The sequence below is a fragment of the Symphalangus syndactylus genome, chromosome 4, assembly GCF_028878055.3.
Source record: "Symphalangus syndactylus isolate Jambi chromosome 4, NHGRI_mSymSyn1-v2.1_pri, whole genome shotgun sequence".
Classification (NCBI taxonomy): Eukaryota; Metazoa; Chordata; class Mammalia; order Primates; family Hylobatidae; genus Symphalangus; species Symphalangus syndactylus.
In genome coordinates, this window is record NC_072426.2 from 123,517,486 (window position 1) to 123,537,496 (window position 20,011).

Sequence of the window (20,011 nt, forward strand, 5' to 3'; positions counted from 1 at the left end):
CAGTAGTGGGAATCCTGGCCCAGTTATCTGTCCTGACTTTCGCTCCTCAGTGTGCCTCTTCACCAAACTCCATGGACCAGTGGATGTCCATTCAGCTGGGCTTGCTTTTTTTATTTTTATTTTTTATTTAGGTTCTAGGGTACATGTGCCCAACATGCAGGTTTGTTACATATGTATACATGCATCATGTTGGTGTGCTGCACCCATTAACTCATCATTTACATTAGGTATATCTCCTAATGCTATCCCTCCCCCTCTCCCCACCCCATGACAGGCCCCAGTGTGTGATGTTCCCCTTCCTGGGTCCATGTGTTCTCATTGTTCAATTCCCACCTATGAGTGAGAACATGGGTTGTTTGGTTTTTTGTCCTTGCGATAGTTTGCTGAGAATGATGGTTTCCAGCTTCATCCATGTCCCTACAAAGGACATGAACTCATCCTTTTTTATGGCTGCATAGTATTCCATGGTGTATATGTGCCACATTTTCTTAATGCAGTCTATCATTGATGGACATTTGAAATAGGAACACTTTTACACTGTTGGTGGGACTGTAAACTAGTTCAACCATTGTGGAAGACAGTGTGGCGATTCCTCAAGGATCCAGAACTAGAAATACCATTTGACCCAGCCATCCCATTACTGGGTATATACCCAAAGGATTATAAATCATGCTTCTATAAAGACACATGCACACGTATGTTTATTGTGGCACTATTTACAATAGCAAAGACCTGGGCTTGCTCTTAAATGTCGTGAATATTTACAAAGCTCACAAACTCTACTTTTTTTTTTTTTTTTTTTTTTTTTTTTGAGACAGAGTCTTGCTCTGTTGCCCAGGCTGGAATGCAGTGGTGCGATCTCGGCTTACTGCAACCTCCACCTCCCAGGTTCAAGGGATTCTCCTGCCCCAGCCTCCTGAGTAGCTGGGATTACAGGTGTGCACCACCATGCCTGGCTGATTTTTTTGTATTTTTAGTAGAGACAGGGTTTCACCACGTTGGTCAGGCTGGTCTCGAACTCCTGACCTCAGGTAATCCACCCACCTCGGCCTCCCAGAGTGTTGGGATTACAGGCATGAGCCATCACACCCAGCCAACTCTACTCTTTTTAATAGGAGAGGAATGAGGGAGCCATGTCATCACAACAGCCCTAGAATTTATTGCTAGACACTGTCCTGAATGATCTGTTTCTCAGGACACCATGCTTGCCCTTGTTCCCCTTTGAGGGGGTTGGTAGTAAAACCCTGAAGGCTGGGTGAAGAAATTCCAAGAATGGTTTGCACACTTGCCGGGTAATACTTAACTTGCACTCCTGGATTTTGAAGTTGACTCCAATAGCCCATTCTGAGCTTTCTCATGGGGCCTTGTAATGGCCTGGAAAACTAGTGATGCTGTTCCTCACTCTAGCCATCGATGCACCCACCAAGTGAGGGGGCTCTGGAGGTGAAGTTATATGGGAGGTTGGGGACGTCTTCCCCAGTGGTGTTTCCACATTTCCATGACATCATTCATGAGAAGTCAGGTCAGCCTATATTCATCAGGCACTAACTGTGTAAGTGCACCTCCGAGGGTGGGTCGGTCGGGTGCAGGTGGGAGGGAGCCCCTGTGAGCTGCTGATACGGGTTTGCCCCAGCCTATGCCGTTCTGCTTGGCATCTTGGGTTGGCCCTTCCTCTCAGACTGAGCTTAAATGACAGTCAGTTTCCAACGGTGAACTAATTATTTCATGAATGTTTATCCAGATCCTGAACTCCTTATGACTTTTTCATATGTTGGCAGTTACACTGATCTTTGGCTATTAAATTGGAAAGAAGAAGGGAAAGGAGATCGGACTTAGATTTTCTGCCTTTCCTTTCTTGTTGCCGTGACAGCTTGAGGGCAGATGCTGATTTTTTTCCCCCCGAAATGAGGATTTCCATTATTTGTGGATTCAAATATTTTCTTGAGTGTGTGTGTGGTAAATATACATAACAAAATCAATCATTCTCACCGTTTTTAAGCGTACAGTTCAGTACCACTAAATACGTTCACACTGTGTGCAAGAATCACTGCCGCCCCTTTCCAGTACCACTAAATACGTTCACACCGTGTGCAAGAATCACCTCCGTCCCTTTCCAGAACTTTTCCACCTTCCCAAACTGAAACTCTGCACTCATTAAGCAAATGTTTGAGTCATTGTCTCTGTCTCTTTAATTCCTTGGCCTATGGAAATATTCTTTGGCTCATTGTCTAAAAGGAGAAGTTGTTATTACAAATGGAATTGAGATACATAATTGAGATATGGAATGCCCAAGTCAAAGCCAGAGACTGGGCTCCTTTCCCCACTCTTCCCGTGGACATTTTGTTGAAAAATTCTACGGTGACTGACTTTTCTTCCATTTCTTTGTCACTGGCGTAGTGAGAACAATCTCCAGGAAGATCTCTTCGACCAGATCTTGGCTGGGAAGCTGGAGTTTCCGGCCCCCTACTGGGATAACATCACGGACTCTGCCAAGGTACCCTCCAGGCCTGTTTCCGTGGGTTGTATTACGTTGTGGGGTCCTCACCCATTGCACAGGGCTGTAGCCGTGCTTGGTATTGCATTCCAGAAAGTTCCTTGGCTTTTAATGTGTGGTTGTTCTTTTAAGTTCATCCCATGGTATGGTCTCTGAAGTTCTTGGCCAAATTCTTAAAGCTGGACTTGTCATCTTTCTGGTTTCCCTCCATCCTCTTGTGCTCCTCTAAGCTCTCAACATCCATTATTTCATTTACTCAAGAAATATGTATTGGGCACCCATCAGGATACAGGGATGGACTCATGAAACACACTGAATTGCCAAAAGGAAAAATTCTGCAGTTTTAGACTGTGGAATAATAACAATGACCGGAATTCTTAGGGGAGAACATCTTAGTTTCACATGGACTCACGAGAGACTGTCTTTTCTGTTGCACTGCTTTAAGGCATTAGGAGAGTAGGTATAATTACGTTTTAGTTTGAATCAGTTAGCAGCTGTGCTGGCTCTTCTCTGAAGTGCTTGCCACAAACTCAGATTTCTGTATTTATGCTGGAATTACCTCCTTTCTCCTCCTCTGTGGTCTTACTTGTTTGTTTATTTGTAGGAATTAATCAGTCAAATGCTTCAGGTAAATGTTGAAGCTCGGTGTACCGCGGGACAAATCCTGAGTCACCCCTGGGTGTCAGTAAGTACCCACATTCCCAGGGAATGGGCATCACTGTGCTCTGGCCAACAGCACAGTTCCTCACTGTGATGTTTGCAAATGCAAAAGTTATGCATCCAAGCTCCATGGTAGATGTCTATCTGTCCCATTGAGCAAGTAGCATGAAGATGGCTCCCCAAGAAAGCAGTTGGCACTAGGGTGCCAGTCTTAGACCCTGCTCCGCGAGTCACCTGGGCAAGTCACTGTCCCTTTCTTGGCCCTGCAAAATGGAGTTGGCCACAGTGCTCTTTCAGGAGGCTTTTAGCTTTCATCTTCTGCGGTTCCAGGGTTTGAGAGTTTCCAGGGTTTGCCCTGGAGAGGAGCCTGTTTCAGACTCTGATCTTTGTGCCTTCAGGGCACGTGCTCTCAGGAGACCTCCTGCTGTTGATGGGGAGGCTGAGACAGGGTGGCTTCAGAGCTGGGTGGAGACACATGATATTGACTAGAGTTCTCTCCCAGAGGCTCAGGTGGTCTCTAGGAGGGAAACATGATCCAATAAATGAGGACTGTGGAAATTACATTTCTTCCATTTCCCTCATTTCTGGGAGGCTCCAGGAGAGTGAAGTTAGTTTAATTAGCCCAGGGCTTTGTTGACTCGGGTTGGGAAGCTCCCTGTGTACCTCCACTGCCCCACCCACCCGCCATCCGGGTGCAGTTTCTCTGGACCCTGCTTGCTGCTCTCTTGGGCTAAATGACGTGGTTCTTGGATCAAGTAGCTAAGATACATTTTTTTTTTTTTTTATTATAAGCAATAAAGACTAACAACTAAATGAATTCTTGATTAAAGTGAAAAACAATTACCTTTGATGCTTCCATGGGAGGGATCATACTAAATCGTGTGCCTTGGGTGAGGGTCTCAGTAGCCTAAAGTGTGTCATGCTTTGTGTCCTGGGAGACCTGTGCCCTCTCCTGGGCCTACTCTAGTCCTGAGGGGCAGAGGGAATGGTGTGAGGTCTTTCTCAGGGTATGGGACTACTGAATAACAATAGTTATTTTTGAAAGATCATTGCTTTCCTAATTCTGTGGCTAAGAGGGGCCCATTTAGGAAGAGGTCAGGAGGGTGGTTCAGGTGAGGAGGGGGACTCTTAAGGAAAAGACAACTCAAAGGGGAGGATGGAAAAAGCATTGTATTTGATTCTTTTCTTTCCTGTAGGATGATGCCTCCCAGGAGAATAACATGCAAGCTGAGGTGACAGGTAAACTAAAACAGCACTTTAATAATGCGCTCCCCAAACAGAACAGCACTACCACCGGGGTCTCCGTCATCATGGTGAGTGGAAGGCGGCAGCGTCTGGCCTGACTGCGGAGCTGGCCTTGAAGTTTTTGAATTAGGTAGCCGGGAGCTGCCCTCACTTGGAAGTTGGTGCCTTCCGTGGTCCTATTTCATATGAAGATTTTCATATGAAGATTGGCTTGGCATGTGGAGGGCACTCGTCCGGCAACTCCCAGGCTTCGGGCACTGTGTGGAGGGGCTTGTGCAGGGAACAGCAGGGCTGGTGTGAGGGGTCCAGGCGTCAAGGAGCTCCTGGCCAGGCTCTCTGGGCAGCTGCTTCCGCTCTTGTCTCTGCCTTCTCATCTGGAGAGACTCCCAAGCCCTGGCGGGATTTGTTGTGTTAGGAATTAACTCCCTGCCTACTCCAAGGCCTCAGAAATAGATTATTAGAGATGTGAATTATTCTTTGAGATTTGGGATAAGAAACAGCCAAAGCTAAACAAATTTCAGTTTTAAAAAATCACTGTTTTATAAAATACAGTTTGGGGCTTTTAAAAGTACAGAACCAAGGAAAAAAATATATATTCGTTTTTCAGGGTTGGTAACATTTTATGACATGTCAGTGACAATGATGGCCTTATTTTTTTAGCCTTTTCTTCTTCCAAAATGTTTCTTAAGGCAACTTTCCTAAATACATAAACACAACAAGTTAAAATGAAAAGTGACATGAGAGTAAATGAATCAAAAGGAAAAAGCATTGAACCAGAGGTGAGGGCAGCACACCCACAGCAGCTGTCCAGGCCTGAGCCAATGCAACCCTGGGCCGGAAGGCTAGCTCACCATGAGCAGGTAGAAGCCAACCAGCCACCCAGGCAGGGACCTCGGTTCTCCCCACACACTCCCAGGAGCAGGGAACAGGGGCAGAGCGGCCTTTCCCAGAGCTGGAGTTGGCTGGAGCGGCTTTTGAATCAGACCTGCTGAGGTGATGGGCGTCTGAGTTTCACATCTGGGCCCCCCGTGACCACACTGAGTCCTGACAGCTAAGGATGGGCCACCTCTACAGCTCCGTCACTTGTACTTGGGACAGGCCTCTCACCCTCTGGAAGGTCCTCCTTGTTTCCTACCCAACTAGAAGGGAAACAGTGGCATATTCTCATGGTACATGGTTGTCTGGGAGCCTTACCTAGGAAGACACGGGGTCTAGATAGAAGCTATAAGGAAGCCACACTCATAACCCACATCCCCACACCCCCACACCCCCAACATCTCCCACACCCCCCACACCACACATCCCTCACACCCCCAACACCCCACATCCCTCACACCCCCAACACCCCACACTACGCATCCCTCACACCCCCAACACCACACATCCCTCACACCCCCAACACCCCACACTACGCATCCCTCATACCCCCACACACCCTACACCCCCCACACCACACATCCCTCACACCCCCCACACCCCAACACACCCCACACCCCCAAACACCCCACATACCCCCACACACCCCTCACATCCCCAATACCACACATCCCCCATACCCCCCACTCCACACACACACCTCCACCCCCACCCCCCACACCCCTACACACCCCACATACCCCCACACACCCCACATACCCCCACACACCCCCTACACACCCCATACCCCCCCACATCATACATCCCCCACACTACACACCCCCACACACCCCACATACCCCCACACACTCCCCACATCTCCCACACCACACATCCCCCACACCCCCACCCCACATACCCCACACCCCCACACACCCCACGTACCCCCACACATCCCCCACACACCCCCCACATCCCCCACACCACACATCCCCCACACCCCCCACTCCACACACCCCCCACCCCCACCCCCCACACCCCCACACGCCCCACATACCCTCACACACTCCCCACATCCCTCACACCCCCTGCACCCCCACACACCCCACATCCCCGCACACCCCACATACCCCCACACACCCCACACACCCCCAGACACCCCACACTACACATCCCCCACTACACATCCCCCACACCCCCCACTCCACACACTCCACACCCCTACCCCCACCCCACACCCCCACACACCCCACATACCCCCACACACCCCCCACATCCCCCACACCACACATCCCTCACACCCCCTGCACCCCCACACACCCCCACACACCCCACATCCCCCACACTACACATCCCCCACACCCCCCACTGCACATACTCCACACCCCTACCCCCACCCCCCACCCCCACACACCCCACATACCCCCACATACCCCCATCCCCCACACCACACATCCCTCACACCCCCTGTACCCCCACACACCCCCACACACCCCCACACACCCCACATCCCCCACACTACACATCCCCCACACCCCTAACTCCACACACCCCACACCCCTACCCCCACCCCACACCCCCACACACCCCACATACCCCCACACACCCCCCACATCCCCACACCACACATCCCTCACACCCCCTGCACCCCCACACACCCCACACCCCCCACAAACCCCACATACCCCCACACCCCCCCAACATCCCCCACACCACACATCCCCCACACCCCCCCACATCCCCCACACCCCCCATTCCACATCCCCCACACCCCACATACCTCACACATCCCCCACATCCCCCACACCCCCCACTGCACACACCCCAACACACCCCACATACCTCCACACCCCCCACATACCCACACACACCCCCACACACCCCACACACCCCACACCCGAACACACCTCACATACCCCCACACACCCTACACCCCCCACAAGCGTGCAGTACTCTGTTATATGGATTGAGCATCCACCAGTTTCTCAGCACCCACTGGGCCGTCATTCTCTTCTGTCCCCAGGGGCGGCTGTGTTTATGTGGCCACCCTCTGTGTGTCCTTGCAGTTCCCCTGCCAGAAAGTGTGCTCTCCGTCTCTCCCTCTCCAGACAGAGCCTGGGTGTGCAAGCTGAGTCTTTTGATGGCTTGCAGGACTTTGGGGGCGCTCTGTGCCAAAGCAGTGAGAAGGCCTTTTGAGTTGTGGTTTCCCTTGAATTTTAGCAGTGTTTTGCTGAAAGCCTGAGAAAGTCAGAGTTGTCAAAGAATTACAGCTTAGACACTTTGAAAAGAACCATCTTGATTGAGCCAACAGCATGAGAATGTTTCCAGCGATTCCCTTGCGGGAGCTAGCATTGATGGATGGGCTCAGTGGTACACAGCCTCGCCGTGCACTGCGTTGTAAGGCAGCTTCTTGGAAAATTTAGAAAAATAAAACATTAAAAATTGGCATACTCAACGTGTCATGAAAAAACCTTAAGAAGAGAGATTGGTTGGGATCGAAATTTAATAACCATATTAAGTCTTCTGAGAGGAAGAACCTTTAACCGCCCTGTGCCTGGGGCTTAGGAGAGTTTGCTCAGAGACTGAAGGGAGTCATTGCTGGGGTCACTTTTTGACTCAGGAGCCCAGATAGGAATCAGTGGCCGTAGGCCTGTGCCCAGCCTCTTTATGGCTGGCTCTCAGCTGACGTTCTGGAATAATTAGCTGTTCTACAGGCTCTGTCCTGGATGATGACGCTTAGACCCCCTCAGACAGAACCTATGTTGTGTGGTTTACAAATGCCATTTTCCATTTGCTGATGAGGAGTTCAATAGTCAAAAGACAAACTCCTGGGCTCTAACAGGGTGTTTGTGTGAACGAACAACCCATTATTGTTTGCAGCTCTGATGGCGATTGTAAATGTTGTGTGTTTACGTGTGTTCAGTTGTCATTTTGCGCATGTTGGCAGGGTGTCCCCTCTAACCCCATGTTCCCTACACAACTCTGCAGGCTGTTAGCTCAGAGGAACTGCTGATGTCATGATCCCATTCAGTACCTACAGGGAAATTCAATCAGGCTTGCCTCTGGTGGCACTCATTCCCGATGGCCAAAATACCAGCCTGTGAATTTTGGGCTGTCCCCAAAAGCGGGAGGGGAAGGCCTGCTGCTGATCCTCCCCTGGCGTGGGACCCGGTCCGGGGCATGGTTGTGTGGGGGAACTTGCGATGCTGCTGTATGGTCCTCCTCGTCCTCCTCATCCTCCTCCTCGTCCTCATTCTCCTCACGTCACCGTGCGTCCTGTCTTCGGGAACAGTTTTAAGTGTTTTTACATTAAAAATAACCTCAAAATGACTCTCCCTGGTACTCATATGTCCTCATAACTGAGACTGTGGGGCCAACCTGGTTTTCTGCAGATACAAATGATAGCGGAAGTAGTGTCAACCGTCTGGAGGTTGAATCATCAGACAACTTACAGACAGGACCTTCCCATCTGCTGTCACCCTAGTGTTCACATCCCTAGAGTTGGGGCCTGAGGCTTCAGTGAGAAAATTATGGGCTAGGAACTGGTACATAAAGGTGAAAAAAGTAAAGTTGATGGTGTTATCTGCATTTCATTTGACAGTTTGATTTGACAGTTTGAGAGGCACCTCAGAGTTTCCTTCTTTACCCCGCTGAGACAGTGGGAGAGCCTGAAGCAGAATCCTGGTATTCGCCACACTGCGCCCGACCAGCGCACCCATCCTCAGCCCCTCTCACGCCTGCACGCTTGTCTCAGTTTCTGATGCCACTGTCCGGCTCTCAGCTGCTTACTGGTGTGGGTCTTCTGTACCTACTCACATCCTTTCCAGCCAGCCAAGCACACCCCTGGAAAACTTTATTTTAAAACTTCTCAGCTTGCCACACTGCCTGCCTTTCCAGACCAACAGCTGGTGAGAGCACGGGAGGAGTCCCGTAGTTCTCCTGCCAATGCTGTTTCCCACTTAGGTGAAAAGTGGCTTTTTGGAAAGAGCAGCTTAAGATGGGTACCTTCCTGAAGGCTTTTGTTCTTTCTCCAGCTGCATTTCGAAAGATGGGTTTGTATCAGTAAGTGTAATCTCAGCCAGCTTTTGGGATAAGAGAAGATAATTTCATGGGCGAGGTCTTGGTTTCAGGCAGGGCTGAGGTGAGGGATTACAGTTCCGTTTTCTTGGACTTGTCCTTAGCATGCAGAAGAAAGGACAGAGCAGGGTGCACGTAGGACGGCCTCCCATGTAACCCGGGGGGCTCGCCCCGGCTGCAGAGTCCAGGAGAGACCATCTTGTGGTGGGAAGGGAATGCTGAGAAGCCGCTGTCACTTGGCGCCTGCGGTGCAGACTTGAGAAGGGACGTTTTCAAGGGCATTGCCTTCTTCGCTGGGGGATTATGCCTTGTTTCACGGGGAAGTTGGGGAAGGATTTGGGTTTATTGCCTTAACTTAAGATAGACAAAACTGTTTCACTCGTGTTGCTTCTGTTGAAAGTAAGTCTAGTTTCTGTCCCTGCTTCTCTCCTGCCTTCTCCTGCCTCTCCCGCCGCCTGCATTGCTTCCCTCTGGCTAGGTCCAAGGCCATGGTATGTACTAACCGCACTGCCAGCCTGCCTTCTGCCACACATGCCCCTGTGCTTCTGACAGGAAGAGAAAAGGAGAAATAACAGGGGGATTATTTTCTTGTACCCAGGAGACATTTTGTGGTAGGAAAGACCTGTATGCTGGCTCTCTGCTTCCCATGTAGGTGGGAGCATCTTTTAGTGGAGTTTTCCGCAGTTACCCTTTCTCCAGGTAGTTCAGATTGTCCTTGGAAATTGTAGGGGTTTGAGGAGTTTTGTTTATTGAGACAGGATCTTGCTCTGTTGCCCAGACTGGAGTGCGGTGGTGTGATCCTCGCTCACCGTATCCTCAAACTCCTGAGCTCAAGCCATCCTCCTGCCTCAGCCTCCAAGTAGCTAGGACTACAGGTGCATGCCACCATGCCCGGCTAATTTTTAAATTCTTTGTGGAGTTGGAGTCTCTCTGTGTTGCCCAGGCTGGTCTCAAACTCCTGACCTTAAGTGATCCTCCCTCCTTGGCCTCCGGAAGTGCTGGGATTACAGGTGTGAGCCACCGCACCTGGCCAGAAATAGATGACTGTTCAGCTTGAACTTGGCAGGGCCTCTGGAGAAGCAGCCATTCCACAGGTGGCCCCAGGTGCCCTGGAGGCCACCACCCAAGTTCATCTTAGAAAGCCCTGTTGTTGATTCTTATTTTCTCTAGGCTTTTTTTGTTGTTGTTGTTAAAGTACTGAAAGAATCTCTAGTGCATTTTCCCCTCTCCCTCCCCAGGGTAGTTAGATTACAAAATGCCTCCTGGCAGTTGTCTCTTTCAGCTAAAGATGCCTGGGAACTGCCATCTCCTTCACTTTTGGGAAGCCCAGTGAGATGGCAGCTTGACGGCCTTCCCTGGACAAGCAGGAAATAGAGAAGGAGAAAGGAGGACCAGGGTCCCTTCCCCAGCCAGGCTTAGAACGCATGGTGACTGCCTCACATCTTTGTGGCTGTTTCTGTTTCTTGAAGAGCTGAGCAGATTTAAAAACTTTCAGGATGTGTCAGGATAAGGAAGCTTTGCTTCACATGAAGAGAAGACAGGTGAGGAGATCATGGAGGATCTCAAAAAAGAATAATGTGGCTCCATACAATTCCTGGGCCTTTTATAGGCTTCACAGCATCTCAGGTTGTTAGGATGACTAATTGTTCACAGGACATGCGGGTAACTTTACAATCTGTGACAGAGAACTTTATTTGGAAAAGTAAACCGTCTGAGACTGAGCACCCTTGTAAGTTTTGCTTATTGTCTCAGAATTCTTTGGAGCTTAAGGTCTGGGCTTGGGCTGAAGCAGTGAGAACCCAGGCACAGCCCAAAGCGAGAGAAGACAACAGACATCCAGTGTGTCCTGGGCTGCCAGCCTGGGTCAGGGTAGGAGCAGAGGCCAAGGACGGCCCCTTCCCCTGGTGGGTTCCCAAAACCATTGCTCTCCTGTGATGCTTCTGTTAGAAGCTTGGTGTTATTTCTCCTTTTCTGTTTCTGAGGCCCGTGCATGCTCTGTCGTGCTCTCTGCTCGTGGCAGCTGGGACCCGAGCCTGGGCCTGGGTAATATGTTGTCTCTGCTGTTTCCTCCTCAGAACACGGCTCTAGATAAGGAGGGGCAGATTTTCTGCAGCAAGCACTGTCAAGACGGCGGCAGGCCTGGAATAGAGCCCATCTCTCCAGTTCCTCCCTCAGTGGAGGAGACCCCTGTGCCTGGGGAAGCAGTCCCGGCCCCCACCCCTCCGGAATCTCCCACCCCCCACTGTCCTCCCGCTGCCACGGGTGGTGAGCGGGCAGGAACCTGGCGCCGCCACCGCGACTGAGCCTCCTGCAGACGGGCGAAGCTGCCTGCTGCTGCCCAGGAAGCCAGCCCTCTGCTCGGCCTCACCGGCCTCCTTGCTGCAGGCCTCCCTCTCTTCACTGCCTGCGCCTGAGTTCGCAGGTCCTCCGCAGGCTGCCTGGGAGCCAGAGCCCAGCGTGCTGGAGCCTGGCCTGGTGCTCTGGGCTCTGCCTTCTGGTTCCTGGAGGCATCAAAGGCCGCGTCCTTTCTGCCAACAGCTGTTCGGAGAGACTCGTTCCAGATCATCCCCAGTCATTTTCAGTTTGTTGGATATTTTACAGCTTCACCAGGAGAATGTGCAACTTTATTCCAGCATTCGATGCATTTTTATAGAAACACTTTGGATGAACCAAGGCCTTTTCCTTATTTAAGTAGACTCAGAACACTCCCTTTCTTTTCTCTCTCTCTGGTTTTTTTTTTTTTTTTTACGAAAGACGTAGAATTGCATTTGTCCTTTTGTGGGTGACCTATGAGAGGTGATATGGGGGCTAAGAGGACTGGCTTTCTAATAGAAGAAGTGAGCGCCTGAGAGGACGATTGGTCATTGGACACGGATTGCAGGCTTTGAGAAGCGCGCAGAGGCCCAGTGCAGTGGGCTCAGCCATTCGGCTTGGGGCACTGGGCTCACCAGAGACAATGCTCAGTATTCATTTGTACACAGACGATGGGAGAAGCCGCTTCTTCCCTGGGCGGTATGGGTTTCCCCCAGCTCTTCCCACACGTGTGTTAGGAAATGCCCGTGAACCTGCCCTCCGGGTTTTTTAATGAGAGGCTTGGCGCATGCGGCACCCAGCGGCTGCTTCTCTGCAAGCCAGCGACTTGCAGAGCAGAACGAGCTCCACTTCTGAGCCCGGTACCTGCTTCCTCATCTGCATTTCATCTGGAGCAGGGCAGGTAACCACAGGAGGAGGCGTGCCCGAAGCAGCCAGGACTGGGCGGGAAGGTGCTCCCTGGATATACTTTGTGAACCTTCTGGAAGGCTGCTGGCAGTTTTTCCTTTTTGTCCACCATCCTGCTCTTTTTAATAATTGTATATAATCTGTGTATTTGTTTTACCTGCTCATCTGCTAAACTGGTGAGCCCTATAGTTCGTTCTCATTGTTAGATTTTGCCTTTTACAAGTGTACCCAACCTGCAATAAACTTTTCCCTCTTGAAAAAAAGTAATCAGGGATGGGCAAAGGTTTCTGTGCTGTTGTTTGGCCAAGGATGTGTGGGATTAAAGTTCTCCTTGGCCCGGGTTCCAGCGGGTGCCAGTGGCTGTTTTGCAAAGTCTCAGGGCCACCCAGGGAAAAGAGGAAGCTTGGGGAGAGCACACATGGAAATGTGTCTTGGTTGAAGTTTGTCTGGTTACAGGTGTGGAATGGGTGTGGTGGCTCAGGCCTGTAATCCCAGCAGTTTGGGAGGCCAAGGTGGGTGAATCACCTGAGGCCAGGAGTTCAAGACCAGCCTGGCCAACATGACAAAACCCCATCTCTACTAAAAATAGAAAAACTAGCTGGGCATGGTGGCGCATGCCTGTAATCCCAGCTACTTAGGAGGCTGAGGAGGGAGAATCACTTGAACCAGGGAGGTAGAGGCTGCAGTGAGCTGAGGTCATGCCACTGCACTCTAGCCTGGGTGACAGAGTGAGAACCTGTCTCAAAAAAAAGACACATCACAAAAGCCCAAATGGTGTGCCTGGTGTGCAACAGAGGAACCTTATGAAGCAGCAGCAGGAAAGGCAGAGAGTTTGGGCAGTTGTTCCCCTGTCTCTCTCTGAGGTTGTGTGGTCTCCTGTCTGCTTTTTCCAGTGCCTTGTCAGCTACAGCTTTCTCTGCAAGACTCTTGTTTCTGTCCCCTCCTAGTACCCACTTACCTGTGGTTCAGGTTACCCTGGTACTGCCTCTGTCCCCAACTTTTCAAGGCTTTACAATCCCAGGGCTTGAAACCATCTAACTTGACTCTGGATCTTTCAGTTCAAGTAGCTGGAAGGAATGAGTCAATCTCATGGGCCAGGCGATACAATGAGTTCTGGGCTGGTGCCGACCCCTGATCAGGTCCAGAGGTTGGCCACAAGGTGCAGTGGGTTGCGAGCCGGGGGAGTGGGCGGTGGGCTTCCTAGGTCCACAGCTGTAGCAGGGTCAGGCTACAGGAGGATGACAGTTTCAAAAAGCAGTGATGTATAGGTCTAGAACATTCTGCTTGTGCCTCCTCTTTGGTTACAGGACAAGCTTTTTCATAGCTTTCAACAGAAATATTTTTGTTAATGGAAGGGAAGAGCTAATAAAAGGAAGAAGGAGAAAAATGCAAACAGCGATAGAACAAGGCCTCTGGCACCGATCTGAGCCCCAAACCCATCTCCCTCCCTCGAACTGTGAGGTTCAAAGAAAGACATCTGCTAAAGACAAAATAAGTGGCCGGGCAGTGCCAGTCACTGTCAGGATGCAGGAGCCTCTTCCTGTCGGTACATGCCTCCGCCCTCTGTAAGGATGGAGACCGGAAGTAGCATGAACTGGCAGGGGTGGCACTGCCTAGCCATCCTGTTAAAATGGTTATGACTCCAGGAAAACCTACAGAAGTATGTGGTTCTAGGGGAGCAAACCAAGAAGTCAAGTCACACGTCCAAGGTCATAGAATTGGCAGGAGGTGGAGCCACGATGCAGTGTTAGCTTTTGCTGACTCTAAAGTGCATGTTCTTTTTGGGGGCGGGGCGGGGGGGACCCTGTCTATCCAAGGCTAAATCAAGGCCTGGAGGGGAGGAGCTAAATAAAGGTTCTGATACAGGCAGATTGTTCATCTGCCCACTTGTTTAGCAAACATTTATTAAACTGTAATTCTGTCTCAGAATCTAAATTAAATACAGGTACTTAACCGCTGGGTTCCTCAAATCCTGCACAGAGAGAATGGCGTGGGCTGTTTCATGTTGATTCCCTTACTTGAGCTGGGCTGAGTCTCGGCCTCTCATTTTCTCTCTCTCTTCCTCTCACCCTCTTTTCAGAAAGGTTGCTATGATAGAAATGTATTGAATATATAAATTGAAGGCATTTGGCAAAACTTCCCCCAGAATATCTTCATGGCTAAAATGGTGAAATGTGAATTAGGAGATGGTGAAGACAGCTCAGGACAGATTCACCATGTTGAAAGCAGGAGTGCTGATTGATGTTGTCTTGGAGAAAGATCTCTAGAACAGTTTGCTGTCCCACAGAAATATGCAAGCCACAGGAGACAGCATTTCCTAGTATCACGTTAAAATTATTTTTAAAGAGACAGGTGAAATTAATTTTGATAGTATATTTAACCTAATATGTCTAAATACATCCAAAGTATTATTTTGGCATGTTATCAACATAAAATCACTAGGATGTTTTACTTTCTTTGTTCTAAACCTTTGAATTCTGGTGTGCTTTACATTTATAGCACATCTCAGTTTGGATGGGGCACATTTCAAGTGTTGAACAGCCACATGGTTAGCGGCTACCATGCTGGACAGGGCAGCTCTGTAGCCAGCTGCAGCTTCAGTCTTTGTTCTTAACTTTTTCTTTTCCCCCCCATGTGATGTGAATAACATCTTAGAAAGAATGCTTTTCTGTTTTTGTTTTGTTGTTGTTGTTGTTGTTGTTTAATGGAATGGACTCATTTAAAAGGATCTCAGCAGGTGAGGATACTGATCTGAACACATGGCGTAGAAGCGTAGTGTGAAATGCTGTGATTCAATTCTGTAACTACCCGAGGCAAGGCCCTGGCCTGCAGCACGGCTGAAGATCTGGGCCTGGAGGATTTCAGTGATCAGCCAGTCATTAGGAGCCAACTGAGCTGCTTGAACATTAGCATAATCTTAGCTAAGCATGGGCAGATCCCAGGCAGTGCTAGCTGGGGATGGAGTTCTGTTCTGGGGACCTTGTTGCATGTGGTGCAGAGAAAGCAATGATCACCCGACATAGGACAGCTGGAGTGGCGAGGGAGTGTGAATCCTGGCAGCCAAGGACTGGTGGAGAAAACTGAGGTAAGAGGAAAGTCGAGGCACATTTGCTCGATGTCTTTGGCTGTGTAAAGGACTGTTCTGTAGAAGGGCACAGCCTTTTTTTAGTTGCTCTGGATGGTCAGCCTGAGGTCAGCAGGTAGGGGACACAAAAGGTCAGATTTGAGGGTAGAGTGAGAGTAAGATTCTAGTAACAGAGCAGCGCAGTCACAGAATCAGCTGCTTTCTAAGGAAGAAGATCATGACAATCACACAAGTTTACAGCTTATGGAGTATTTCATCCTATCTCACTTGAGATATGCCACAGCCCTAAGAGATAGATACTAATATCCTTGTCTAATAAATAAGGAAATGGAATGGTCAAGAGCTTCCCCAGGCAGGGCAGGTGCCCCATGACAAGGTTGCCTCTTTTGGCGGTCAGAGATGTGTTAGGAGTGCTGCGTGCGTAAGACACAGGTGGGGTGCGAATTCATAGGAACATTCACAGTTTGGCTTTTAACCTTGCTGGAGGAGCCTACTCTCTCAAAAGAGATAGCTTGCCTGGCCAGGCACGGTGGCTCATGCCTGTAATCCCAGCACTTTGGGAGGCGGAGGCAGGCGGATCACCCGAGGAAGGCAGTTTGAGACCAGCCTGACCAACATGGGGAAACCCTGTCTCTACTAAAAATACAAAATTAGCTGGGTGTGGTGGCGCATGCCTGTAATCCCAGCTACTCAGGAGGCTGAGGCAGGAGAATCGCTCGAACCCAGGAGGCGGAGGTTGCGGTGAGCCAAGATTGCACCATTGCACTCCAGCCTGGGCAACAAAAGCAAAACTCTGTCTCAAAAAAAAAAAAAGGTAGCTTGCCTAAAGGCCAAACCACCCTTCATTTTCTACCACTTTGTCAGTGGCTGAGAAGTTATCGGGGTAGGGGCACTTATTTAGATCAAAGTCAGAGAATGGTTTTTCCAGAGGGAGGCTGACATGTGCAACTTTGGTGAGTCTTGGCCAGGGGGTTCTAAGGGGCAATCTTAAGTTAAAAACCAAAGCCTTGAACTCGAAGACACCTGTGGGAAGACCTTGCCAGCACTGAATGGCTGAGGGGAAGAAAAGCATATATTAGGTACAGAGACAGTCATTGGCCCCTACCATGCCCCTTCATTTTGGGCGGAGCTGGGCACACTACAGGCCTCCAGCACCGTCAGGCAGGCTGAGTCTGTTGCATTGCGAGGAGTGGTTGGATGCCTGCCTGTGTTGAGGCTGAAGTCAGTTCTGGGGATGTCTTTCAAATTATCCAAGGCCAAAGCTACAAAGCAGCCAGCTTCCTGCCAGGTATGAGGAAGTGACAAGCCTGCCCAACTCCCTGGAATCTTGGTTTTGGCAAGGAAAAATATTACTGAATTTGAGACAGAAAAATAGTTCACTTCATGTTTCTGGCACAGATTGCCAAGATCTCATAGGAGCATTCACAGTTTGTCTTCTAACCTTGCTGGAGGAGCCCAACTCTCTCAAAACAGATTGCTTGCCTAAAGGCCAAACCACCCTTCATTTCATTAGAGAAAAAAATGTGATGTGCCTTGCTCTGAGCAGTCTGCAGTTCTGGTTCATAGCAGCCCGGGCTGGGAGTGATGTGTCAGTGGTGTTAACAGTAGTCTTTGGTCTTTAACGATCTTATGACTATAGAGCATGCAAGAAGTTCATCATGGACTCAACTTTTCCAGTCTATCTAAAAGAAAAATCCAAAAGATTTTTCTCCCACTCACCTGAGAGGAAGTAGAACTTTAAAATGGTTTGTTTGGCTATTTATGTATTTGCTACTTTATGGTCTTGCCATTCCTTCTTACAAGTAGGAAATTTTGAAACTTCCCAGCCTCCTTCCTCTGCAAGGATAACTTGTGAAGCCTACAGAATTAACAGTGGTTCAACTTTATGCTACACAAAACGGGAGTAGCTGGGCTGGGTCCTGCTTGAAGTAGGAAACGATTTCCTTCCATGTGGTAGGGCAAAAATAGCCAAGTGGAGGTACTAGCACATTTGCTCATCTATAGGTTATGCAGATTTTGAGACTAAAGTTACATCCTGCTTCTGTCTGTGAACATACTTTGGCCTAATATGATTTCATGTGGGGCTATGGGGCTAATCCATAATGAACACACACCAGGAACTGGTGAAGTTTCTCCACCTAGCTCAGTGGTGGGTTATTCCAGCTTTTAAATGAAAGACACTTCTGCATCTGGATCCAGGAGGAATCTGTTTATATCATGGGGTCAGCTGTCTTTTTTTTTAGCAGGGATGGAGAGTGGGGCAGGACTGTCACAGTAGAAAGGATGAAACCAGGCCCATGATTTGCATGGCTAGAAGCTCTTGAGATCACAGCCAGTAAAAAGATATCAAAGAAACTCAGTGAAAATCTCTACCTCAGCCACCTCTCATCATGGGTCTAAGCTGCTGCAAGCTGTTGTATTTGCTAAGAAAGGTACAAAGTAGGTGCAGTGGGGCTGCATCCCAGGTTCCCTGACCATGTCCTGCAAGCTTGACTCACACAACCACTGCCATCTCGCTGCCCCTCTGACAGGCGTAGGAGGACACGTGACACCAAGTGTGTGGTCGGCCCCGACCCTCTGGCTCAGCTGCTCTTAGAGCGCGTGGAAAGGGCAACCCCGCGTTGTCGGTTCCTGACCTCATGCCCTGCTCATGGCTACTCGTGATTCGTATGCAAGACACTCGGAATCTTCCTATTGTGTATGCTAAGCAGAAGTGAGGTGTGATGTTTCTCAATGGAGAAAATAGCTCTTTTATTGAACTAATTTATGAAAACATTGATTTTTGGTGTACTTTGGGAGTAAGATGCTGTCATCTGAGAGTGCATTGTCTACACGTTTCTATCGACGTTTTTCAGATGTTCATGTTGTCTCTCAGCCCTCCTGCTTTCTCCCACAGATCTAATGGTATTTCTTAAATGACAGCATCTCAGGGACTTGATTGGTTGTATTTCAGTAAGAATCAATATGTCAGGGAGGAAAATCTTAATTTCTGGAGGCAATGCATTTTAAACCAGCCCTCAATTACTGTACATGGACCAAGCACAGCCCATCCAGCCGCATCCACTCACTGTGCATACGCACTGCTCCCTCTGTTGTGGGTCCCTCATTTCCAGCCCCAAAACACCTCTACTTTCACTTCTTTTCTTAACTGGTTTACATTTATGTAAAGTAATAGCCTTTCTAAGGAGTTAGAATTGAATAAGTAAATATTGAATAAACTGTAGATGTTGTTACTGAGCAGATTCTGTCATTAAGAAGCCCTTGTGTTGATGCCAGCCTTATTTGTTTCATGAAGTGTTACTTTTTTAATATTCAATTTTTTAATAATAATAATAATATAATTTTTTGAGATGCAGTCTCACTCTGTCGCCTAGGCTGGATTGCAATAGCACAACCTCAGTTCACTGCAACCTCCGCCTCCCAGGTTCAAGCAATTCTCCTGCCTCTGCCTCCCGGCTGGGATTAACAGGCACCCACCACCAAGCCTGGCTACTTTTTGTATTTTTAGTAGGGACAGGGTTTCACCATGTTAGCCAGGCTGGTCTCGAACTCCTGACCTCAAGTGATCCGCCCGCCTCGGCCTCCCAAAGTGCTGGGATTACAGGCGTGAGCCACTGCTCCCAGCCTATTTATGTTTCAATTAATTTTCGTTAGTTGTAAGTTAAGTAAGTTTTTAAAACAATAAAGGTAGCGGAGATACTGATTTTTTTTTTCTTTTAGGTTTCAAGAGGAGCTTTGCTTTAGGCTTGTTAAGAATAGGGTGGTTGAAGTATCATTTGTGTGGCATATGACTTAGGTATTGCTATTTTCTTCTACCATTGTTCACTTAAGTAAGTTTTCAAAGTGTAATATTCGTAAGTTAATGATATTAACAGTGAAGATGTTCATCAGTTAATTTATGAGCAACTTGGGTATTTCTTTGATTCTAAAATGTACTTTCCTTCCCCCACATTTCACCATCTATTTTCTTGATGATGGATCTCAGATGAAGTGGTACATAAAGTTCCTTACTAGGCATTTGTAAGATTCAGATCTAGGTCATTTGTGTGAGTCTCAATAAAAGAGGAGAGATCTGGCCAAAGAAAGCTCATTTTCCTGTTTTCAGTCAGGAGGGTCTCTCACATTGGTTATTGATAAAAAACTAGGACTGAATCAGAGTTTGACATTTTCTTTGTGAATCAATCATTTTATTAATGTTTAAAATTTAGCAAAAAAGGCATTTCCAACAACAATTCAGTTACAGATGCCATTTTATTCAGCTTTTTCTGTCAAACTGAATTGTTCATTCCAAATCCTTGCTTTTAGAGAAGAGCTGAGTGTGTAGGAAAAAAAGAGGGACCACTTGAGGTCTGTTGCAAGAGAAATAGAGATCAAAG

The 20,011-nt window shown here is 48.7% G+C and overlaps 1 protein-coding gene across 6 annotated transcripts in view; it reads left to right on the forward strand.

The window, feature by feature from the left end:
- DCLK2 (doublecortin like kinase 2) overlaps positions 1 to 12,817 on the forward strand; it is a 180,984-nt gene extending 168,167 nt beyond the window's left edge. For all 6 annotated transcript variants that reach the window (XM_055276101.1, XM_055276104.1, XM_055276105.1 and 3 more), the window contains 4 exons: positions 2,398 to 2,494; positions 3,099 to 3,179; positions 4,351 to 4,467; positions 11,407 to 12,817. In XM_055276101.1, coding sequence (XP_055132076.1) covers positions 2,398 to 2,494; positions 3,099 to 3,179; positions 4,351 to 4,467; positions 11,407 to 11,634 — 523 coding nt within the window. In that variant the 3' untranslated portion in view covers positions 11,635 to 12,817. The remainder of the gene's footprint in view (positions 1 to 2,397; positions 2,495 to 3,098; positions 3,180 to 4,350; positions 4,468 to 11,406) is intronic.
- Positions 12,818 to 20,011: the final 7,194 nt, after the last annotated feature.